Source organism: Monodon monoceros, unplaced genomic scaffold (assembly GCF_005190385.1).
Source record: "Monodon monoceros isolate NGI ecotype Baffin Bay Population unplaced genomic scaffold, NGI_Narwhal_1 Super_Scaffold_1, whole genome shotgun sequence".
Lineage (NCBI taxonomy): Eukaryota > Metazoa > Chordata > Mammalia > Artiodactyla > Monodontidae > Monodon > Monodon monoceros.
The window spans coordinates 48,279,989-48,305,244 of record NW_021703765.1 but is presented as its reverse complement, the minus strand read 5'-3'; the positions used below and the strand labels follow the sequence as shown (position 1 = coordinate 48,305,244).

General features: G+C 39.6%; 1 protein-coding gene and 1 non-coding gene across 2 annotated transcripts; both read left to right on the top strand.

Annotated features, from left to right (window-relative positions):
• Nucleotides 1-561: 561 nt before the first annotated feature.
• Nucleotides 562-25,020, top strand: RIOK3 (RIO kinase 3). Its single transcript, XM_029227107.1, has 13 exons — nucleotides 562-797; nucleotides 8,446-8,561; nucleotides 9,178-9,323; nucleotides 9,417-9,524; nucleotides 9,711-9,820; nucleotides 11,500-11,643; nucleotides 12,322-12,449; nucleotides 17,881-18,078; nucleotides 19,287-19,446; nucleotides 21,156-21,236; nucleotides 21,321-21,410; nucleotides 22,305-22,412; nucleotides 23,373-25,020. The coding sequence occupies exons 1-13, from the start codon at nucleotides 735-737 to the stop codon at nucleotides 23,478-23,480; spliced, it is 1,560 nt and encodes a 519-aa protein (XP_029082940.1). The 5' UTR covers nucleotides 562-734; the 3' UTR covers nucleotides 23,481-25,020.
• On the top strand, nucleotides 12,629-12,700 carry TRNAE-UUC. The gene has a single exon. It is a non-coding gene; the product is annotated as a tRNA-Glu (tRNA).
• Nucleotides 25,021-25,256: the final 236 nt, after the last annotated feature.

The window sequence follows — 25,256 nt, the reverse complement described above, 5'->3', positions numbered from 1 at the left end:
GTTGGGGAATCCCACACGCTGCGGGGCGGGGCCAAAAACAAAACCAAAAACACACAAAACCTTTTATTATGCAGTTCTCTTTTTGCTCAAAGTTACATAACACATTTTAAAAAGTTCACATTCCACGCCCCGCCTCCTTCCGACAACTGCAATAAAAACAAAATCCGACCGTCTTCTTCAGTCTCTCCTCTCTAAACCTGCCATTTTCTATCTCCCATACCATCCCAATTTAGAATTCACCCGGGAAATAATGCATGAATAGAGAGCCTGATTTGCTTGTTTATTTATACTCCAGGCAGTCGAATTCCGTTCAACGAGATCCAGCTGCCCTCTCGGGCAACCGGTTAGGCGGTTCAGGGACAGGGTAGAGCCTGGCCAGCGGAAGCCACACCCATCCGCTGCTCTCCCGGGCAAGGGCGGTCGCCACCACCAGTCCCGAGCGCTGGGCAGCGACCGGAAGTGCGGTCCGCCGGGGGCGGGGAACGGTGACCCAACACGGAGCCCGGGGCGGCGGCCAATCGGAAGCTTGCATTCCAGCGTAAACGGCGGAAGAGAAGAGGTCTAGTTCCGGACGCGGCTGCCGCCGCCGGCGCTGTAGCCGCCATCTGTCATCTCAGCTCAGGCACCAGCAAGCACCCCGTCGCCCCTAGCCCGCTGCCTGTCTCCTCGGCGGAGGCTGCTTCCCGGTCCTGCCACCTCTCTGCTCTGTTCTCGTCGCTGACTTCTTCCCCCACATGGATCTGGTCGGAGTGGCATCCCCTGAGCCCGGGCCGGCAGCGGCCTGGGCACCCAGCAAGGTGAGTGGCGGTCGGGACTGACGTACCTGCCACAGTCGCCTGGGCTGGTCCTCTCGGAGGGCCCGGAGAGGGTGGCAGGCGCAGAAGCGGCTCCGCAGGCGATTCGGGAAGTTCTGGGCGGGACCCTGACCACCTCGGAACGGGGGACGGGCGGCGAGGCTGCGGGGCTCGGGGTGGGAGAGGCAGGGAAGGGGCACAGGCAACCAAAGTCCACCCTGGGTGGTTTGGAGTCTCTGTCTAGTTCTACACCTTGATTTCTGAATCTCTGTAACAAATGTTTGGGCAGGACTCGCTTAAAGGTGCTGACGTTTGACGGAAAACAAGCACGAACTTGTTTTTCATCGGCCACATGAATCAGGCCAGTTATACACAGAAAGCCCTACAGAAAAGTGGTTTAGGAAGCTGTTTCCTTAACTTGGCAAGCGTTGTTATCCTACTTGGGCAGTTTCTTGTTTTTGAAGTAGTAAAAGATAAATCCAGGCGCACCCTCCCGCGGCTCCAGGCTAATTCTCAAGTGTTTACATACTGTTGAGACGGTTATGAAATTCTCATGTACCTGGGTTTTAACGTTTAAGCTTTTCCCTGTAATGGCCAACTAAAATGTTTATTTCACATTTGGTTTCTGGTTTCAGGCTGCTTCTTTTCATGATACTTTCATTAGAAAGTTGAAAAGATTCTTTTGCTACTTTATGGAGGGTTTACTTGAAAGCAAAAGTGGGTCAATTGGGATTTTGTGTTCCTCAAATTAAGGTTGTGAAGGTTTTTTAACTTCATAATGGTTCTTTTTTGATTTAATGGACATATAACAACATATTTAAGGTGTACAGCATAATGATTCGATATGTGTATATATTGCAAAATGCTCACCACAATAAGTCTAGTTAACATACAGGATTACAATTTTTTTTCTTGTGATGAGAACTTTTAAGGTTTACTGTCTTAGCAACTTTCAGATATATAGTACAGGATTATTAACTATAGTCACCATGCTGTGCATGACATCTCATGCCTTATTTATTTTGCAGCTGGAAGTTTCTACCTTTTGACCACCTTTACCCATTTCATGCACTTCTTTACATGCTAACACAGAACATTTGTTCCATATGAAGGGTCACTCATGACTCTTACTAGATCTTCAGACTAGGTCTTAACAGAAAGTGGGGGAAATAAGTAGCGTTTAGGTAAAGCTTTTAGGTAAATTTTTATAAAAGTTCTCATATAACCGTAGAGAGAATCAGACATTCCATTGGCAAATGTGGTTACATCTATGTATTACTTTGCGTATTTTTTTCTATCAAGGCTTTGTTTACAAGGCCAAGATCAGTAGACATAAAAGGATGAAATCAGTAGAGAGATACTAGTAAATATATGCTTTACGTGTTAAATTCCTCCAGGTAAGCATGTATAAAGCTAGTAAAAATGTCAGATGAAACAAACGTTGCTTAGAATACCTAACCTCAGAACAAACTTACAAAACGAATTCAGTAATAAAATATTTGATATCAGTCATATTTTCATTTAGGTGTACATCATCAGAACTATAAAATTTCATTTTCACTGTTCAAGAAAAAATCATCTTGGGGTTTATTGGTGTTCCGTTGAGAAGACAGCATTTTCATAGGCAAAACAAATAGAAAGATGCTACAAGTATTAATCATTTCCTTCTCTAACCTCTTGAAAGACTGAAGTGATTATAGAAGCCTTTGTGGAGGAGGTAGAGGTTTGAGGAAAGTCTTGGAAAATGGAAAGAATATTAAAGGCTGGCAGTTCTCAAAACTTTTCCATCAGGACTTCTTTACACTCTTAAAAAACATTGAGGACTCCAAGAATTTTTGTTTATATTGGTTATATCTATTGATATTTGTCATATCAGAAATTAAAACTGAGATATTGAAAAAAATGTTTAAGTGATTATGTTAATATAAATAACATTTTTATATTTAAAAAAACTATTTTACAAAACAAAAAATTAGTGAAGAGTAGTATTGTTTTGTATTTTTGCAAATCTCTTTAATGTCTGACTTAATAGAAAACAGCTGGATTCTCATAGCTCCTTTTTTCTTCAATCTGTTGTGATATGTGTTAGTTGAAGTATATGATGAAAGTCTGTCCTAACAAATATGTAGATTATAGCAGGCATAATTGAAGATGGGTAATAAGAGCACGGTAGACGCACTAAGAACAAACTGAGTTAATCTCTAAAAATGCACATTTAAAAAAATATTGAAGTGTAGTTGATTTACAATTGTTGTGTTTAATTTCAGCTGTACAGCAAAGTGACTTAGTTACACATATACATACTTTTTTTAAAAATTTTATTTATTTTATTATTTTTGGCTGTGTTGGGTCCTCGTTGCTGCGCGCGGGCTTTCTCTAGTTGTGGCGAGCAGGGGCTACTCTTCGTTGCGGTGCGTGGGCTTCTCATTGCGGTGGCTTCTCTTGTTGCAGAGCACGGGCTCTAGGCATGTGGGCTTCAGTAGTTGTGGCTCATGGACTCTAGAGCTCAGGCTCAGTAGTTGTGGTGCACGGGCTTAGTTGCTCCGCGGCATGTGGGATCTTCCTGGGCCAGGGCTTGAACCCGTGTTCCCTGCATTGGCAGGTGGATTCTTAACCACTGCGCCACCAGGGAAGCCCAACATACATTCTTTTTTATATTCTTTTCCTTTATGGTTTATCACAGGATACTGAATATAATTCCCTGTGCTATACAGTAGGACCTTATTGTTTATCCATCCTATATATAATAGTTTAAAATGCACATTTATATCCTCAGCCTACTTACTACCTTTGAAAATTTTAGAAAACATAAGAATACAGATGCACACATTCTAGTAGCCACCAGAGTGCTGCCATCATATCTGATACAGACTCTGGAAAACCTCACTCCACACTCTTGAGAGAATGAGAATGGGAAAGACAAAAACTATCTTAGAACTATTATGAGAATAATTTTGACCTCTTAGACACCCTGAAAGGGACTTGGGGTCCCCAGTTACAAAATCCCAAACTGCTGTTATGAACAAAGAATTTTAGGGAGTATTCCAAGCAGGGAGAATTGACAAACTGTAGGCAAAAGTGAGGAAGTGTGTAGCTCTGTTGGAAAGAGCTGTAACAAATGGATTAGTGGTACTCCTCAAAACTGTCAAGGTCGCGGGCTTCCCTGGTGGCGCAGTGGTTGGGAGTCCGCCTGCCGATGCAGGGGACACGGGTTCGTGCCCCTGTCCGGGAGGATCCCACGTGCCGCGGAGCGGCTGGGCCCGTGGGCCATGGCCACTGGGCCTAGGCGTCGTGCTCCGCAATGGGAGAGGCCGCAGCGGTGAGAGGCCCACGTACCGCAAAAAAAAAAAAAAAAAACAAAAAACCCAAAAACAAACAAAAAAACTGTCAAGGTCGCCAAAAACAAAGTCTGAGAAACTCAGAGCCAAGAGGAGCCTAAGGAGACATGATAGCTAAATGCTACGTGGTATCCTGGAAGGTATCCTGGAATAGAAGAGGGACGTTAGGGGAAAACTAAGGAAATCTGAATGAAGTATGCACTTTAGTTAATAATAATGATTTGGTTCATTAATTGTGACAAACGTACAGTATTAATACAGGGAAGCTGTGTATGGGGTATCTGGGGACTCTCGATACAATCTTTGTGATTTTTCTGTAAATCTAAAAATACTCTAAAATTGAAAGTTTAAAAAAAAAAAAATTAGTGTTGTTGTACAGACCCAGATCACGTTTTGCAGAGATCCTTGTTTTGAGAAGTAAAATTACCCACTTAAATATTTTGCCTAGATTATGTCTTCTACCTGCATGCATGAGCAGAAAAGGGACCTTTCTGTGGGGTTATGGTTCTGTTGACTTGCTTCAAGTTGAGGACTGAATTTTTTTTATTATGTGCCTCCTTCATGTTTGCTTTTTTTTTTTTTTCAGTTTACTTGATCGTTTCCCCATAGTTGTGTGCGGTAAAACCTTAAAAAAAAAAGTGGGATGGGCAGCTGGGGATGCATCTTTAGGAGTAGAAGGAAGGGGGAATGATTTCCCACTAATCTGCAGCCAGCCAGATGTGGGAGAATGGTGGTTGTGATGACCCCAAGTTGCTGAGTTTAGTGGTGGCAGTTTCCCAGAGGAGAGGAAAACAAGGTTGGTGAGGGGTCTTCAGCAAACCGGAATCAGGGAGCTAGTGATGGGCTTGATAGATGTCATTTAAAGCAGAATAACTAACTGGAAAGGATTGTGTGGAGTTTTCCATCAGATCTTGATGCAGTGGGAAGTTTATGCTGGTGAAGGGAGTAGTGGGAAAGGACGTTGGATCGCTGGGATAGAGCAAGATGATGAAGGGCCTTTTACTCTTATCTCCTTAGATTTATTATTATTTGAACATTTGACAGAGTTTCTCTGTTCACAAGGAGTGTTTGACTTACTGAAGAGTTGCAAGATGACGACACAGGATTCCCCTCCGTACACCCACTGGTGCCCATTTGTGGGAGGAGCCCCCAGTGCCTTTTCTAAGCGCCCCCCAGGGTGGTGAACCGCTTGTGCCTGTGGAGGACTGTCCCTGCCCAGCAGCTCTCCCTCCAGCCCAGAACATTTTATGGAGGGATTTTGGCTACTGGTTTGAAGAGTTTGGATTTGATTTCAAAGTATAGAAGTTGGCACACTTTCGGAAGTCTTTATTTATTTATCCCACCCAAGGAAATTGTCTCAGTGTGAGGTTGCCCAGCTGAGCCGGTCAGCAGAGGTGCAGGGAAGTACAGCTCTAGAGTCTGAGGCTCCGAGGAGCAAGGTCAGTAGGAGTGGGCAGTTAGGGTGTCTTGGTACCCTCTTGGTCTCTGCATGTTTCCCTTTCTGATTCAGTCTATCTTGGGGGTAGGTAAATCTCTGCCACATAATAACACAGTTACTGCCTCTCATTTTTGCCTCTCTGAGAGATTTTCCGCTGGTGTTTTAACACCTTAGAAATGATTGACTGCTGGCAAGAGAGTAGAAGCATCAGAAGTGGGTGGGCAGGGACTTCCCTGGTGGTCTAGTGGTTAAGACTCTGAGCTTCCACTGCAGGGGGCACGGGTTCCATCCCAGGTTGAGGAACTAAGATCCCGTATGCCAGGTGGCACGGCCAAAAACAAAACAAAAGAAATGGGTGGGCAAAGCGGCTGACTGCAAGGTGGAGAGAAGGACTTTAAAATAGGAGGGGTGTAGAAAGGCACCAGACCTCTACCGCCTAGGCACAGCCTGGCTGTTCCATGAGATATCTCCAGGTTTCCTTTTGGCACATCTTGTTCAGTAAATACTTGAATGCCTCGTTATGTCTGAAGCTCTACACTGGACTCTGAGAATGAGAAGACCTTGCCCTTCGAGGGGCTCTTGCTGTGTTGTGGCTGATGCATTTAACTATCTAATACTGATATGGGAAGATAAAAGAAAGGATCTAATTTTGTCTGATAAAACTGAGATAACCCTATGGAAGAGCTGACACTTAATTGGGTGAAATAGAGAAGGAAGAAAAACCTTTGAGAGAGAAGGGGATGTGTGAGGGGTGAAAGGCGTGGAAGGGTGAAAGTATGCCATATTTAGCATTTAATTAGTGTTGCCAGTGTCTAGGATAGGTGAGAGTCAAGACTGGAAGGATAAATTAGGTCAAGCTGTGAAGGGCATTCCTTACTGAGAAATTTGGATTTTAGACTGCAGGCAGTACAGCAGTTTGCTTCTCCCATCCCAGGACAAGGTGCTTAGGGAAGCAGTATAGCAAAACACTCTTAAGCCCTACTGCCTTGGTTCAAATCTCAGCACTTCCATCAACAGTGTTATCTTGGGTTAAAAAACTTTTCTGTGTCTCAGTTTCTGAATCTATAAAACGGGGATGATATTGCAACTACTCCAGTGTGTCACTTAATCTATGTAAGTTAGGTGTATTTAGCCAATATAGAGAGTATCCCCGTGGTGCCTGTTATGCTACTGTTAGTCATTGCAAAATGTGATTGACAGTTCTGAGCTGGAGAATACAGTTATTTGCCTTTTGGAACCTGGACTTTGATCAGACCAAGCATTTCTAGGTAAGAGGCAGCATTTTATCTTCTACCTAGAAGATGCAGAAGCAAGTCAGGAGAGTCATGTGGCCAAAAGATTAGCTATATTCTCCAGATTACAGAGAGCTTCAAGATTACAGACCTCAAAATCCTCACCAGGAGAGTGCTCAGTTGCTGACAAGATCTGAGTCAGTGGAAGTCATACCACACCATGAGGAAACCTTCCTGTTGTTTCCAGGCCTGGCCTTATACAAGGCGAGAACAGTTCTGCAATAGGCTAGTATAGGTGGGGGCTGGGGGCATCTCACCAGTCTTAGGGTGAGACTAGATAAAACTTGATTCTGATTCACTTAGGCATAAATATAATGATCATTTATCACCCTTATGTGCTTCACCCTAACAGTTTGAACCGAATAAATCCCTAAACCTCAACGTTATGGAACTTGAGCAAGGGTAAGTTGCCCAGTTATCCCTGGGAGTCACTCCAGCAGGCCCGTAGACCAACTAGAGGGCCTGTACTGGCTAAACTTGATTAAACAAATTTGTGGCCAAAACACTTACCATCATATGCTATATTCTAAATTAGACTCTCAGTAACAGTTAAGCAATGAGTTTGGATTTTATCCTAAAGGCAGCGGGAAACATTAAAACAATAAAGAGCTTTAAGTAAGGAACTGAACCAATCAGATCTGCGTTTTAGAAAAACCATTACGCTGTGGTGTGGAGAATGGAAGCAAGCAGAAAGATGAGTTAGGAGGCTCTTACAGTAGCCCAGTGATGGGAGGATGATACCGGAAAGGGGATAGAGAGCTGGGCGGGTTCAAGAGATACTTAGACATCTTATTCAGTATTAATGGTCTTAATCACCAGACTATCAGATGGAATCATTTGCTGCTGCTAAGTAAAGCCTGCCCCCTCAAAAATTAGGAATTGTGAAGTAAACCTACGGTTTGTACGTATTTCAAGAGGGCTGAGATAGTGATGCCATTGAGGAGGGCTGAGTGGCTGGCTGCTCTAGAAGAGTCTCACAGAGTATTACTTTGCTCTAGTAGTATTGTTTCAAGAATATTTCTCAGCTTCCAAAGTTCAGAAATATAGGATTCATTGTTTGGTATTGCTGTTTTTATTTTCGCATATTCCAAGGTGTCTTGAAAGGGTCTGCCACACACTTTTTACATGTAGAAGACTTACTGCTTAAATTAGAAGGAAGTGTAACTTCTAAGTGGGCTTTGAATTGTGGTAGTTGGTATATAGCCTGTTCCTGTAAGAGGATCTACCCAGAAGCCAAACTATAAGCAGAAGGTTGCTCGGTGAGCATGGAATCAGAACAAGGGGCATTACATGAACTCATTGGCTAGTCGGTGATGCTAGAGTAGCCTGTGCTTCCCCTCAACTGTAAGGACATACCCACCAAGCAGGCTGGAGAGTGCTTTTGGCTGTCGTAGTTTAGGTTTCTCTTTGATTAGATTTGAGCTGGGATATATTTTTCCTTTTAAGGTGATTTCTGCAAAAAAGGTAAGCATTCCTTTTGAGTTGATTTAGATAGTCTAATTCTCAAAAGATAACCTTATTTCCAAGTTTGGAAAGTACTTTAAGTTCATTATTATGAATAGAATTGCCTTTTTTTTTTATAGTGTCCATGGGCTACCCCTCAAAATACAATATCTTGTTCTTTGTCTGATGTAATGAGTGAACAGTTGGCTAAAGAATTGCAGCTGGAAGAAGAAGCTGCGGCTTTTCCTGAAGTTGTGTGAGTAAAATTCATAGAGACTCTATTTTATCTAGCAGCTTGTTATAACAGTCTTAGGATTTGATTAGTGATTGTCATGACAAATGATTCAGAAATACATTTAGAAAAGCAGTGCAATAGAAAGAGCACTGTATTGGGAGTTCACTGATACATGGGTTTTGGTCCTAATTTTGTTACTAGTTTTCAGTATTATCTTGGGCAAACCACTCTTTCTCTGGGTTTTAGTCATTGCAACAGTTGAACTCTGTTATCAAATAGATTAAAAAATAATGAAGTAGGGTACAGTTTTGATCAAATGTTTGTTGTTTATCTTTTCATATATATGTTATCTCTCCTTTGATCAGAACACAGAACGAATGAATTTTGGGTCTGTTTGGTTTTTATTATAGGCCCTTTAGCTTTCTCTTGAAGCTCTCCTAATCCTAGTTGGTGCTTTCACAGGTGCCTGCTATTGGTCAGAGGGCAGCTGGGCAGGAGAGGGTGAAGGGTTTGGTAAAGTTCTTTTCCATTGTTTCTTCAATACAGTTAACACTGAAAAGGCACATCTCACCCATAACTGGTAGCGTCTCTTTACACAAGCACATTATATTAGTCTATACTGCCTTATTTTGAATAGCGTTGCTGAAGGACCATTTATTACTGGAGAAAACATTGACACTTCCAGCGACCTAATGCTGGCTCAGATGCTACAGATGGAATTTGACAGAGAATATGATGCACAGCTTAGGCGTGAAGAAAAAAAATTCAATGGAGATAGCAAAGGTACTATGACCTTATTGTGTCAACTCCATCGGGTGGTAGAAAATGCTTGTAATGTGCCCCTAAATAAATCTTCAACCATTTTTGCCTTTTAAGTTTCCATTTCCTTTGAAAATTATCGAAAAGTACATCCTTATGAAGACAGTGATAGCTCTGAAGATGAGGTTGACTGGCAGGATACTCGTGATGATCCCTACAGACCAGGTATCAGTGCTTTTATTTTCTGGGGGCATAGAATGGGGATGTAGGAAGACTAAGTATTTTATATTTGTCTTTGAATCTCATTTGGTAATTTACTATTAGATTCAAATATCTTTTTCAGATAATAGTGAATGCAGCAATTTAGTCTTTGCTATTTTTACATACTTGGCTTGTTTTAATCGCCTTTAGCAAAACCAGTTCCTACTCCCAAAAAGGGTTTTATTGGAAAAGGAAAAGACATTACCACCAAACATGATGAAGTAGTATGTGGGAGAAAGAATACAGCCAGAATGGAAAATGTAAGTTACAGAAGTATTACTCTGAATCAAAAGTTTTATTAGAATAAGTTAAAAACATAGCATTCTAAATACAATATCTTTAAATTTCTAAAAATATCCTTCCTCCTTTCTAAAGATATTTTAGATGACAGTATAGCAACACCGTGGAAACTGAGCCACTAATGAGAATATAATGTACCTCAGAATAAAATCCTACATCAATATTAAGAAAACTAGTTTGATTTACATTGATTCTAAAATTAAGAAATGGTTCTTCTGAAAGTAACATTTACTTTTCAGCATCTTATTTTCCATAAAATACCTGAGAAATAGATAACAATGGTGACTGGGGGATAAGAATGGGAGATAAATATACTTTCTACTGTATACCCTGTTATAATTTTTGAATTTTTTATCTTGTGCCTGAACTACCCCTGCAAAATCAGAAACACAATGTAATTTTTAAAAAATAGGAGAGGGCTTCCCTGGTGGCACACTGGTTGAGAGTCCGCCTGCCGATGCAGGGGACACGGGTTCGTGCCCGGGTCCGGGAAGATCCCACATGCCGCGGAGCGGCTGGGCCCGTGAGCCATGGCTGCTGAGCCTGAGCGTCTGGAGCCTGTGCTCTGCAACGGGAGAGGCCACGACAGTGAGAGGCCCGCATACCGCAAAAAAAAAAAAAAAAAAGGAGAAAAAGAAAAATGGCATTTTTTCCTCCTTCGTAATTATCGTGGTTAACATAAAACATTTAGGCTTTAGAATACAAATACTTGTTAAGTAAACATATTCTAGAAATAATCCAGATCTGACTCTAGGACAACCCTGTCCAGTAGAACCTTCTGTGATAATAGAAATGTTCTGTGTCAGTGCTGCCTAATATGGCAGCCATATTCAACAATTGAGCACTTGAAATTTGGGTGGTACAACTGAGGAACTGAATTTTTAATTTTATTTTAATCAATTTAAATTTAGATATCCACATGTAGCTAGTGGCTTCCGTATTGGACATAATTGTCACGGTGTGGGCATAGCTTGTGATTTTAACCCACTCTTCAAAAATAATTGACTATGAAAATTTTTTTTTTTTTTGGTAAGATTTGGTATGATTTCAAAATATAATGTATCCTTTGTCTGATGTAAAAGCATAAGGTATTTTAGCATATGTTCAAAGCATATGCTAAAATACCTTAGTTTTTAGATGTGTTTGGATGTTTTCTATGCATATAATAAACCTTCCCGGGGCTTTCCTGGTAGCGCAGTGGTTGAGAGTCCTCCTGCCGATGCAGGGGAAACAGGTTCTTGCCCCGGTCTGGGAAGATCCCACATGCCGCGGAGCCACTGGGCCCGTGAACCATGGCCGTTGAGCCTGCGCGTCCGGAGCCTGTGCTCCGCAACGGGAGAGGCCACAACAGTGAGAGGCCCGCGTACTGCAAAAAAAAATAAATAAATAAATAAATAAAAATAAACCTTCCCTTCCTTTGGGATACAGTTTCTTAAAAAGCCTTGTTTCCCTTTCTGTTGGGCTTACCAGTGAGTTATTTTGCTTTTTTCCTCTGTAATACCTGTGGGTTCTGCTTTCATAGCATTATCTATTGAGTAGAAAACCCAATCCATGTAAAACTGATTTTCTCATTGTTTTTTGTTTTCACTTCCCCATTTTAAAGTACTCAGATGCTAATTTTTCTTCTTCTTTTTGGCAGTTTGCACCTGGGTTTCAGGTAGGAGATGGAATTGGAATGGATTTAAAACTATCAAACCATGTTTTCAATGCTTTAAAACAACATGCCTACTCAGAAGAACGTCGAAGTGCCCGCCTCCATGAGAAAAAGGAGCATTCTACTGCAGTAAGTATTCTTAACGTTTTTGTTTCTGTTTTTTTAGTGGAAAGATTCATATTAGAAAACTTCATGTTCAGAGAAAGAACAAGATAAAATTTCATGTTTGATGTTTTTTTCATGAGATTGACTTTTCAAATCAAAGATGTAAATAAAACCCAAGTAGCTTTGCCATTTGACTTTTCAGATTTCATGTAGTGGTTATTAATCACTTATTCAAAACTAACATTTCAGTGGTCATAATTAATTTGGACTGTGTAGTTTACATTGCGTATGAAAAGTTGTTTCCTGTCATGACATATTTATAATAACTTAATAGTCTACAATGTTTTACCTTAACAAAGATAGTATATAATATCTTGAGAATAATTTTTAAACCTTTAGAAAAACAAACTAATGGTAAGTACATTAGGAGAGCTATTTAAACTTTGGAGATAAAATTTTGACTAAACTAAAGTCTGATTTTTAATGGTTCTTTTAGATATTCACTTTCAAAGACATTAGAGTTACAGAAATGAGTTGTATCTCGACAGCACTCTTTTAAGAGCCTGTTGTATATACACCTAGGTAAATTAATAATAAAGGTTAAAAAAAAGTATATATTTTGAATGTTAGATACTAGAAATGGCTCAGAAAATGTTTTGTGATTACCAGTTATTTTCACTTACAGTGCTTTATCTTCTGTAGGAAAAAGCAGTTGATCCGAAGACACGTTTACTTCTGTATAAAATGGTCAACTGTGGAATGTTGGAGACAATCACTGGCTGTATTAGTACAGGAAAGGAATCTGTTGTCTTTCATGCATACGGAGGGAGGTAAATGAGCAAAATACAATACCATCATATCAACAAAAGCTTAGCCCCTTCTCCCTGATATTAATGGATTTATACAAAATCAAAGTTCATTCTGCATGGCAAACAGTAATTTTTAAAGTGTTGTTGTAGGAAGTCTCAGCAATATAGGGATGTGTAAAGAAAAACACAACCAGGGGAGTTCCCTGGTGGTCTAGTGGTTAGGATTCAGCTCTTTCACTGCTGTGGCCCAGGTTCAATCCCTGGTCAGGGAACTGAGATCCTGCAAGCTGTGCAGTGCAGCCAAAAAAAAAAACAAAACAAAACCACAATCATCCCAATTCTGCCATCCAGAGATAACCATTAATAATTTTGTTGTAGACTCCTCCAGTCTTTTTTCTATGAATATATTATTTTTCACATTATTGTAATTATACCATAACATACAGGCAGCTGTAAGTGGCATAGCAAAATCTGAACCTGAGTTTGACTCAAAACCCACGTCTTTCCACTGTGGGACCCTTTGGTACCAGGTTGGGAGGGCCATACTTAGATCAGTTACCAATTCCTACCCTTTTAATAATGCTTTCATTATTTAAAGAAATGTCTTTAAAGATCGTATGCCATTTTAGAGCTTACCCATTTTACTTTTGTTATGAGGGCTTAGTTGAGTAAAGGATGGTATGAGGAAGAGAAAAAATTTTAAACGTGGATGCTGTTGAGAGAACATGCTTAAGCCAGGAATATGAAGTCATCTGGTTACTTAGCTTTGAAGTCTTACTAGTTCAGCAAGGCTTACTAGCTCAGCTATTCCTTTACCTGAACATTATTTATAAACAAAAATGTTAAAATAGATTACAGATTATTCTAGTTTTTTTAGGTTTAGAAGGTATTTATTGTATACTTAAGGGGATTCAAACAATTATTGGTCAAGTCCTTGTCTTTGTTTTTCTTAATTATTTAACTAGTCTCCCTTTCTAAATGAGACATATACATATAATCATGTATTGAATTATACTAAGTTCTGAAATGAAAGGGATAAAATGAATTTTAGGATAAAATGGCTCAACATTTTTCAAGCAACGTGATATGGAGCAATTTACTAAATGTCATTTAAAAAGTGACCCTTACCTCATAGGATTTTGTTGGGGGTAAATGAAATCATGTTTTATAATAACTGGTATATATTAATTTTAGTAAACATTTATTTTTTTCTGGCTTTAAGCTCTGTTGCCCTCTTTCCAAATTTCAATTGAGCGTTCCCTGAGACCAGGCAAACATAATTGCACAAATTATTTTAAAATGAAAGATTACTCATGGTAGAAATCAAACTGTACAGAAAGGATTAAAATGAAGGTAGCCTTCATCTTACCAGCTGTCGCCCCACAGGTTTTTCCTCTAAGGGCAACCACTATTAATAGTTTTTAGTCTAGCCTTCCAGAAATTTTTATGCATGTATTTCTTATTTTGTTTGTACAAAAGAGATTATACTCTGCATTCAGCATCTTCATTTTTCAGTTAATATATCTTATATCCTTTTATATTGCTGGTTTATATCATACCAGTTTTATAGTAGAACATTCTACTTTGTGAATATATAGGAAAATCTTTGTACATATACTTTGGTGTGCTTTTGCAAATAAATCCTTAAGCTAAATTCCTAACATTTGAAATTTCTGGGGCAGAGACTACATGCATTTTTTTCCCCTTTCTGTTAAATAGTAGAAGGTCTTATTGAATGGAGAGTACCAGATTTTGCTCACTGTTTGGGCCTCTGAGCTGGCTATTGTAGCAAGCAATGTTTCTTGATTTCTTTTATTTATTAAAAATAAAAGAAAAATTTTTTTCTTGTATGTCACACCAAAGACCAGAAGTCTCAAATTTGTGTTTACATTTTAATGGTAGGGCAGTTGCAGTTTTCTCTACGAGCTAGTCACATCCTCAGGTTGCGTACATTCTGAATGTCAGTAGGTATTACCAAATTGTCCTATGAGAAAGTTAACCAGTTTATGCTACCACCAGCAGTATGAGCCTGTTTCCCTCATCCTCATCAGTGCCTAGTCTTATCAAACAATACTTTTTTTGTCAGTGTGAAAGATGAAAAGTACCTTTTTAATATTTTGGTGTGCATTTACTTAATTATGGTTAAGTTTTTTTTTTTTTTGAGTGTATTGGCCTCTTAAGTTTCTTTTTCTTGTCAATTGCCTTGTTTAGCCTTTTCCATTTTCTGTTTTACTTAATGATGCTTTGATATAATGAATGAGCTCCCTTTCCTTCTGGTGGAATTGGTATTGTAATCTATACTTTGGCATTTGTAAATTAGCAAAGCGAGAGAGCATTCGGTTTTCAGCAACTGAGAGTAAATATTTTTTAAAGTGTATGTTAGTTTTCTCTGCTACATAACAAATTACCACAGATTTAGCAACTTAAAACAACACCTATTTATTATCTCATGGTTCCTGTTGATCAGAAGTTCGGGCAGGCATGGCTTAGCTGGGTTCTCTGCTCAGGCTCTCCCAGGGCTGCAATCTGCGTGTCAGCTGAGCTGCATTCCTTTCTGGACATGGGTTCCTATTCCCTTGGCACAGTTCAGTTCCCTGCAGCTGTAGGACAGAGGTCTCTACTTTTTAGTTGGCTGTCAGCCAGGGGCTGCTCTCAGCTCCTAGAGGCCCCTGCAGGTCCTGGTCATGTAGCCCTTTCATACAGCAGGTTACTTCTTCAAAACCAGCGGGAGACTCTCTCCCTTCAGTCTACTGAGACTGAGTCTTAGACGATGGAATGTAATCCTGGGCACGACTATACCATCACCTTTGCCATATAATGTAAGCTATTCAAGGGAGTGGCTATCCCTCCCACACTCAAAGGGAGGGGCTTATACAGGGTTGTACACCAGGGGCTGGAATCTTGGGGGGCATTTTAAGTTCTGCCTGCCATAAAGCTCTTCTGGGTTCTGTCAGTCTCAGGTTGGCCAAGTAATCAAGTTATTTGAATAGTAACATGTTCTAGATTTTTCAGGGAATAAGTGTATAACATGTTTTCTATTGTCAAAGAGCTTATGGTATAGCCAAGAGGAGAACATTACAGTAAGAACCGTTATGGTCCATTAAAGATAATACATAATAGAGTACGCAGTTAGACAAGTGAGACCTCGGGATAGGAATAGAGAACAGAAGAAGATCATTGCCGGTCACATTCAAGGAAGAGGTCATGATGAAGTTGGATCTCAACCTGGATTTTAAAAATAGGTTAAAAAAAAAAAAAAAAAAAAGACAACCCTCCCCACCTCCCAGTACTGAGTGCAAAAAGCTAGTTGCAGAATATATACAGTATAGCATCTATTTAAATTTTTAGTTATACAGAATGTAACGTACATGGTTTTTTAAAAATGTATGTTTGTGGATACTTAGTATGTGTGTGTATCTTTTTAAAAAGACTAGAAGGGTACTATTCATGATTGTGATTGTCTCTAAAGCGTTGGAATGGGGACTGAAACTACCAGGGGTGGTAAATAATCAAAAGACTCTTCAGCTTTATCTGTAACGTTTAATTCTTTAAAAAAAAAAAAAAAAAAAAAGTGGGGTGGGGGAGGGGTGCTGAAAATGGGAGGGTTGACATTTAGGCGATGAGATTTGTCAATGAGGAAATTAGAAGGTATATATGTAGAGGTAATAAGATGTAAAATTGTGTAAGCAAACCAGAAATTGGTAAGGAGGACCTTAAAAGCTAGGCAGAGGGATGTGTAATTTAGTGAGAAACACAGAAGTTTTTTTAGTAAGAGAATGACGAGATTAATCTTACAAATTAGATTTTATCCTAGAGACCTTCCAAGTTAGGGATCTCCTAAGTGGTGTTTTTTTGTGTGTGTGTGGTGCGCGGGCCTCTCACTGTTGTGGCCTCTCCCGTTGCGGAGCACAGGCTCCAGACGCACAGGCCCAGTGGCCATGGCTCACGGGCCCAGCCGCTCCGCGGCATGTGGGATTTTCCCGCACCAGGGCACGAACCCGTGTCCCCTGCATCGGCAGGCGGACTCTCAACCACTGCGCCACCAGGGAAGCCCCAGTGGTGTTTTTGATAGGGCCTCATCTACCTACGGTTAAATTATTTCAGTGACAGGAAACTTACCATCTCAAAATCCAAAGACGTTTATTATAACATCTTTAAATTATTGGGAATTTCTTCCTTGTAAAGGATCTCTAGGCTGTCTCCCTGAAAATTGGTTCATTCATTCACCAAGTATTTGTGCAACTTCCGTGTTCCAGGCTCTTCTAGGTGCTGGGGCTACAGCAATGTATGGTACAAGGAAGGTACCTGCTCTCATAGAATGTGCTTCCTCCCCACCCCTCCCTTCAGTCCCCTTCCAGGACTATCAGATATGTGCTACGCAAATAGATAAAATAGGGTGATGTCATAGTGACTGGTTGACTGCTTTTTATCTGTAGGACAGGGGAACCTCTGATGAAGGTTTCGAAGGTGAGAGTGGACAGTCTGTGTTGGATTGGATGTGGGGTGTGAGAGGGTAGATTCTTGGCTAGAGCAGCTGGGTGGTGCCATTTACTGAGGTGAGAGACTGGGGATAGGCAGGTTTAGGGTACAGTTATCAGGAATTCTGTTTTGGGCATGATATGTTTGAGATGCCTTCTCGACATCCAACTGAAGTCAAGTAGGGATGAGATAAATGGGCCTGAACTTCTGGAGAAAGTCAAGACTAAGGATAGAAATGTAGCAGTTATCTGTATCTAGATGATATCTAAAGCCATGGAGCTGTCACACTTCTTAGGTAGAGAAGGCAGTTAGGAAGAGAGGGCGTTACTTAGAACCAGTTAGAGTTTGTACTGTAGCCTTCTGAGGCTACCTGGAGGAGGAGTCTGCTGGGAAAATACGGTCCCCGAAGGAGGGGATTGGGAGTTTGAGTCAGATTCTGTGCTCTAGATATAGTTCCTTTCTTTTCCAGACTAACATCCCTTCAGAGGTTCAAAGGTAAATCTTGTCTCTCCTTCCACCTCCCCGCTTTGGTTCGCACTGCCACCACCGTGGTTCAGACCCTCTCAGTGGCTCGCTGTTGTGGGACTGTTGAATTAGCATCCTAAGCATCGTCTAGACTCTTTGGCTCGTTCCATTGAGTTTTGCCTCTGAACCATCCCAGGCAGACCATAGCCTATTTTAAAGTGTATAGGTCTTCATTGTTCCTCAAGTTTAATTCCATAGTCATTAAATGAAGATTATATTATGGGTTGTTGAAAACTGTTGAGAATTTATTTGAAAGTGTGTTTTATTAAAAAAGCTAAAACCTAGGGTTTTCTTAAGACCTCAAACTTGAAGGCTTAAAAAAAAACCAACCCAAGACTTGACATTCTCAGAGAAGGCAGATCCACTTTCATGTCATAAAATCTTTATTTTGAAATTGTTTTGTTATCTGGCAACTTGAACTGACTTAATGTTTGTTTCTTCCACTTAGCATGGAGGATGAAAAGGAAGATAGTAAAGTTATACCTACAGAATGTGCCATCAAGGTATTTAAAACAACCCTTAATGAGTTTAAGAATCGTGACAAATATATTAAAGATGATTTCAGGTTTAAAGATCGCTTCAGTAAACTAAATCCACGTAAGATCATCCGCATGTGGGCAGAAAAAGAAATGCACAATCTCACAAGGTAAAGAAAATCATCGTGCTAGAAATCATCTTGGGTGATCACCTGTTTGTATTAGGCCTACCAGCCAGGCAAAAAACCCACACTTTCTTTTAAGTTCATTTATAGAAAGTATGAAAGGCCTTGAAATTCTAGTGCTTAAGGCGAGTTTCTGTAAGAAAACATTTCCATGTATATAACCTGAATTCATACTTGTAGGATGAAAAATCCATTTTGTTTTTCTTTCCTCAGTAAAGTTTGAGGGAAATTAAGTCATTTTCAACTGCAGATATTTTGTCATATATCTAAACGCTATCTTTTCCAGTTTCCCGTTAGGCATATTACAAATAATGATTTCCTTTTTTGTTTCAGAAAATGTATATTCCATCTAATGTTTGTTCATTTGGTGAGGGCAGGGTTTTACCAGTCAAATTGCATTTTGCTTTAATTTATTAGACTTGTTTCTCAATTCTCTATGCAGAATTTATCAAGGAATTTGCTTTGTCAACCAAGAAATTAATAATCTTTCTTACATACAAACCTGCCCACATCTGAACCGTGAAAGCTTTTAATTTTAGTTTGCTTTTCCTAAAGATGTTTGCTTTCAAAAGTAATTATCTATATTTATTAGCTGCAAAAGTCTTCTACTTAGTAGGACTTCTAATTAGAATAATTTCCTAAGAGGTCTTGCTATCCTCCGATCTCTTTTCTGGATTACTAAGATCTCATCACTGCCTTTCTTAAAATTTTTCAGCGGCTCCCATAGTCTTTGGTGTAAAGTTCAAAGTCATCTTGCGATGTGGAGCCTGCCTGTCTCTGTAGCCTAAACCCACATTGCCCTTCCTCCTACTCATGATCCAGCTGCGTTGATTTATACACACTCCCCGCATGGACTGTGCTCCTGGACTCCTCTGTGCATCTCCACAGCATCTCCCTACAGTTGGAACCTGGCTAATTCCTATTTGCCTGCTTCTTCCTTGATGCCTCCTACCCCCACCTCTGCCAGTGCATGTACCACATTGCGCCGTAATCATCTCCTCACTTGTCTGTTGTTTTCACCAGGCCGCAGGCTCCGTGAGGGCAGAGGCTGTTCTTACTGCCTTTGCCTTCCAACATTCCCCAGATTACAACATAGTGCCCCCTCATTGCAGGACCTCGTTAGATATTTGTTGAGTAAATGAAATTTCCTCTCTTTCTGATCTTTACATTCTTAATCATTTCTTTCTGTATAGAATGCAGAGAGCTGGAATTCCTTGTCCAACAGTTGTGCTACTAAAGAAACACATTTTGGTTATGTCTTTTATTGGCTATGATCAAGTTCCAGCCCCTAAATTGAAAGAAGTAAAGCTCAGCAGTGAAGAAATGAAAGAAGCCTACTATCAAACTCTTCATGTAAGTTGTGCCTTTCAGACCATTCACACACCAACTTCAAACAATATTTCCTCTAAACTAGAAAAGAAATTCCTGAAATAGTACTATTGTAAGGTGATATAACGAGGACAAACTGAAGTTTGTGAAAGAATGTTAATATTGAAGAATTGTCTTTATATCAATATGCATATGTCTTGAGTTGTTTTAGGAAAATCTTAGTGGAGAAAGTGAGGGCTCAGTTGTTAGCACTAATGACATAGAAGCCAGAAGCTATTATTGACAAAACTTCATTAACTAAAACTTGATGTTACTATATTTAGCAAATATAGTGCCTCATTAGTTTGTGTGCCTTTTTGAAACAGTGAAGGGAAATACCTTTCCTGTTGGGGAATTAGAGGGAAGCAGATTTGGTCAATGAAAGTAAGTGATGATGAAAAGAAGGTAGTAAGGGGTGGTTTCTCCATCTGTGCAGGCATTAGAGTTGGGAGGCACTTGTCAGGAGTCTTGAGGAAGCTGTTTATGCTTTGGGACAGCAACCAAATTCAGTCTGGGGTCCTTCAAGCTTAAGAAATGCTCCTCATATTGTTGTTGTTCCTCTGTATTGTCTTTTTTTTTTTTGTCTTAATTGAATAGTGGAGAAACATGTTGTTTTTGTTTATTTATTTATCTATGGCTGCGTTGGGTCTTCGTTGCTGAGCACGGGCTTTCTCTAGTTGCAGTGAGTGGGGGCCACTCTTCATTGCGGTGCGTGGGCTTCTCATTGCGGTGGCTTTTTTTGTTGCAGAGCACAGGCTCTAGGCACGTGGGCTTCAGTAGTTGTGGCTTGTGGGCTCTAGAGCGCAGGCTCAGTAGTTGTGGCACACGGGCTTAGTTGCTCCGTGGCATGTGGGATCTTCCGGGACCAGGGCTCGAACACATGTCCTCTGCATTGGCAGGCAGATTCTTGACCACTGCGCCACGAGGAAAGTCCAAAACATATGTTTTTAAAACAGTCTCTGCGTGGAAGTCTTATATCATGCGGCAGTTGATGTGAATATGAACATATTATCCAAATTAATTTTTTAAGATATAGTTAGATAATCCAACTTTCTCTGCCTTCAGTTGGAAAACATTCAAAGAAAATTAAGCCTACTTTTCTGGCTTCTTTTGGCTGTGGGGTGGCTGGGGCAGAGATGAAGTAGTGATGTGCCCTTCCTATTTGATTCTGTTAAAGCTGGGAAACAAAGCATTAATGCTGATTTCTACTATGAGGCTAGGGGTCACCATCAGTCATAAATATATAATGCCGCTTAATTAAGAAGAATACTTCTTTCCCACTCTGGCAGGAAGTACTTTTTACCTTGGAGTTGTATACACTCCATAGAGCTCTCAGTGGGATGTTTGCCCTTTTATGAAGGATAAGCCTAGGTCCCCTGGTTAGTGACCATAGCTGTCTTACGTATGTGGGATTCCAGGACTACCCTTTGGTCTCCTGATCTCATTGCTGTCACATGGATAGGGAAGTAGAGTGTCACGTGCTCTTCCCTTCCATTGTCTCACTGTGCTCACACCCTCCTTCAGGGTAGAAAAACAAACAAACAAACCAGTCCTAGACTGTACAAAGAAGAAGTAAGTTCTTTACCCTGGTTTTGCTCTTTATGGAAAATATTGGGTAACATAGACATTTTAGTTGTGTAGGTAAATTAGAGCTGTTCCTTCATTTTCTAAATGTCTGCCTTGCCTCCTTACAGTTGATGCAGCAGTTATATAATGAGTGTAAGCTCGTACATGCCGACCTCAGTGAGTACAACATGCTGTGGCACGCTGGGAAGGTGAGGAGCATTTTTTAACGTTCAGGTTAAGTGACTTGTAAATTACTGAAGGTACAGAAATCACTGTGCTCTATATTTAAATAGGTCTGGTTGATTGACGTCAGTCAGTCTGTAGAACCAACCCATCCTCATGGCCTGGAGTTCTTGTTCCGTGACTGTAGGAATGTCTCACAGGTAGGCATGTAAACTAACTGTCTTTTTTATGGGCTATAACATATTCAAACATTTTTCTCAGTCCTAAGGCAAGTAAGATGACTGTATTCTTAGAAATTAAAGGAAGGGTTTAGTTAACTGGTTGCTTTCAAGGTAAAGAGACAAAGATTGATTTGTCAGATTTCATTTTTTGCAAGAATCTGATTGCATGCCCCACATTTGGGCCACTGAATTAAATTTCCAAGAGTAAGTTTTTATTTTGGTTCTAAATATTTAAGCAGTCAAGTAGACATTTAATATATGCACAGTGCTTTAAGGGAAGCTGGCCTGAAGCAAGCCTGCATGCTTACTGCCATTGTTATTATACTAAAAGAATAGTTTTCCTAGTGGTATAGTCTGACCACATTCTCTGAGGCAGAGTGAACAGATTAGGGAAGGTAAAACTCAGTAATCACAGAGTTGGGAAGCATTTGTTTGCTATTTCTAAAGGAAATGAATTGTCAGCAACAGATTCAGATAGAGATGATCTTCCTAAATATGACAGAACTACTTTATTTTGGAAATACTTTCTGAGCCTACTGGAAAATTTTAATTCATGGGATTTAGTGATTATTTTGTGTCTACTCATTCAAAGCAATGCCAAGCAATTTTACATATACCACTCATACATAGCTATGGAAGGTGCAATATGACAAACTTACTAAATCTAGACGACAGCCCAGATGTGTGAGAGGACAGTAAGCAAGTAGAACCTGAGTGTAGTTATACTTGAATTGGAAACATCTGTAGCTTAAAAATTATGGAAGGAATTCACTGGCGTTTTACAAGTACACTCTTCCCTGTTTTTTTTTTTGTTGTTGTTTCTAGGAGAACCTTGCTAATAAGTCTGCTGACTTTCTTACATTTCTTTACTAGTTTTTCCAGAAAGGCGGCGTAAAGGAAGCCCTTAGTGAACGGGAACTCTTCAATGCCGTTTCAGGCTTAAACATCTCAGCAGATAATGAAGCTGATTTCTTAGCTGAGGTAAGTGTTATAAGGCTGTTTTTCACCTTGCTGTTAGTGGGGACCTGGATAGAGTAGATAATGAAAACCAGAGCTAAGTTTATCCTCTCATCCCCTCAAAAACAAAATTAATTAGAGATTTTTCCTTCCTTGAGATACTGTTTTTGATCCTTCTTTTCCAGGCTTAAACCCTAGGATAAACATAACAGCAAAACACTTCTTCAAGAAGTTCATAGTTTGGTTGAGATGGACAAATAACACATTTCCAGTATATGCCTTTTTCCCTGACCGGTGAACACTCTGGGTGACACAAAAAGCAGTAACACTTGGTCCCTGCCTGCCTTTAACTGAATACAGAGATTCAGCAGTGGCCATCCTTGGAAATACCCAGTCATTACAATATGGACCTACAGAGCAATACAAAAAAAAAATACCTCCGGGGAAGTTCTCTTAAAATTGAACAAAAACTGAAAAGTGAAACAGCAGCTAATTATTCCCAGCAACCTGCCAAAGCAGAGAATGATTATAGAGTCTGTTCCAGAAATCCCCATATTGACTTGAATTTGGCCAAGCTGTGCTGGAGTCTAAGGCCAGAAGCGAAGTAACAGGAAGATGGTAAATCCAGCCTTTAGTTCAGTACAGTTGCTCTGTACAGTTACTGGGTGTTACTGCTGTTGAATCAACTTTGGAATTTCCTTTTTCTTGTTCCCTGAAAGCTGTATAGGTTATATAGTAAAACATATCTGATGCCAATTGCTAGCTTGATAAAGACACTAAACATCAACCCTGGTAATATAATCAAGTAAAAACATACATGTATGTGACCCACTGTAATATGTGTCACACGCTGTAATTCTAATTCAAGGCCAATGTCGTTAGGAATGGCCTAGTTTTAAGAGAGTAAAAATACTGGTTCAATCTCAAGCATAATTGCTGTGAAGTAGGATTTTGACAAATGGATTTAATATATTAATTTTATAGATAGAAGCTTTGGAGAAAATGAATGAAGATCACGTTCAGAAGAATGGAAGGAAAGCTGCTTCATTTTTGAAAGATGATGGAGGTCCGCCAGTGTTATACGATGAATAGCACTAATATCCACTGCTTTCAGTGTTAACACAGTGGTGATTGTCAGCTGCCATTAGCAAATGAAGTTATGGGTGACTTGAAATACCAAAACATGAGGAATGTACAATGGTGCTTCTGTGCTTTTTTCCCCTTGTAACCCATATGCCAGGTATGTGGAATTTTTAGCTCGGCATTGAGAGACTGAAATGTCAACTACCTCTCATGATATGAATAGGATAATATAATTCTTAACAGCTACAGGTTATCTAGCTGAAATCAACCTGATTTTAAGGATTTGTGGCATAAAATGTTTTGATGAGAATTTTTAACATTTCCAAATATGGGAGGAAGGGACAGATGTATTTACAAGGGAGGCTTTTATTACAACTTACTTGCTTTTTTCACCTCCCTGTTTTGTGTTGCGTCTTTCCTCATATATTTTATTTACCTAAAATTAGCCCTTCTCAATTCTTTTTCCAGACTGTGACCATGATTCTAAAGGAAAATTTCTTCTCTTTAGTAGCTGATATAAATGGAAATTTGGTTTCAGAATGGCTGACAGAAATAGACATAAGCAAAGTACTTTTTTTTTGTATATCTTGAATTATGAACTGAATTCTTCTTTTCCACACTCATATGCAAGGAAAGGCATCATCAGTTTCTGAAAGAGATAAATATATAAGTACTTTTCAACTATCCAAATTTTTTAAATTTAACTTTCAGCTTTTCTACATTTAGGTGAAATGGTTAGGATGTAACTCACGGTGCAGCTGCTCTGCATTTATAATGAAAATGTCAATTATCTAGAAGGACAGAATGGAATCTTTAACCATGTTTGACATATTTTAATGAAGTCAGTGAAACAAAGTTCAGTTTACGTTTCACTCAAACTATATACTTACTAATTGATTTTGAGAGAAATATAGCAAGCTAATTAGAAACATTGTATCATCAAATGATGAAAAGTATGTATAAAACAAGTTGAGTACCAAATTAACCAACTAATTTGAACTATCTGGCCTCACTTTTAATAATGTTTAGTACTGGCTGGACTCCACTTCTTAATGCACCCAAAGTACATTGGCTTTGTTAGGATTGAAGCTTATTCACTGCAACAGAATCATTCCTCCTATTGTTGGAATCAGATTGGAATCACTAAAGACCTAACCTTTCTGTCTGGTAATAGAAAGTAAAAATCTGAACTTTGCACTTGAAAGCTTCTACATTAAAATTATTTAAAAATGCCAAATATATTCTTTCTAGAAAAATATTTTTGTTTCTGTTGTATAACTTTTAATTGCATTTCAGAGAAGTGTAATTTGGGGTATTCATTACGTTTCTGAAATGTTTACCACTATGAAAGAAATATTTAGATGACTGGTGATTATTGGCTTTACAGAAGTTTCACAGAACTAATTTTAAAAACAGTTAACCATTAAATTTTGTTTTGTTTTGTTTTCTGACATACTCTGACAGTAGCAGCAAACTGTTGCTGTGTGGTGTTCTTAGAGTGTGCTGTGAACATGCTTCTTAAGAAATTAAAAACGAAGAGATCATTTTAGAATTGGTTCTCTGTGTGGATTCTTCCTGTTCCTTGGAAGTATTAACTTATGTCCTGGCACCAGGTTACCCCTTCTGTTTAAGTTAAACAGTGCTATTTTCAGCAGTTTTTTTTCCTCTCAACTTCCCATCTTTAGATTTCACTTTTAAATGACCTACTTCACATTACAAACAGGTTTTTCCTCTCATATAGATCAGTGAGTAAATTTTTCACACAGTGGAAAAAGAAAGTGGAAA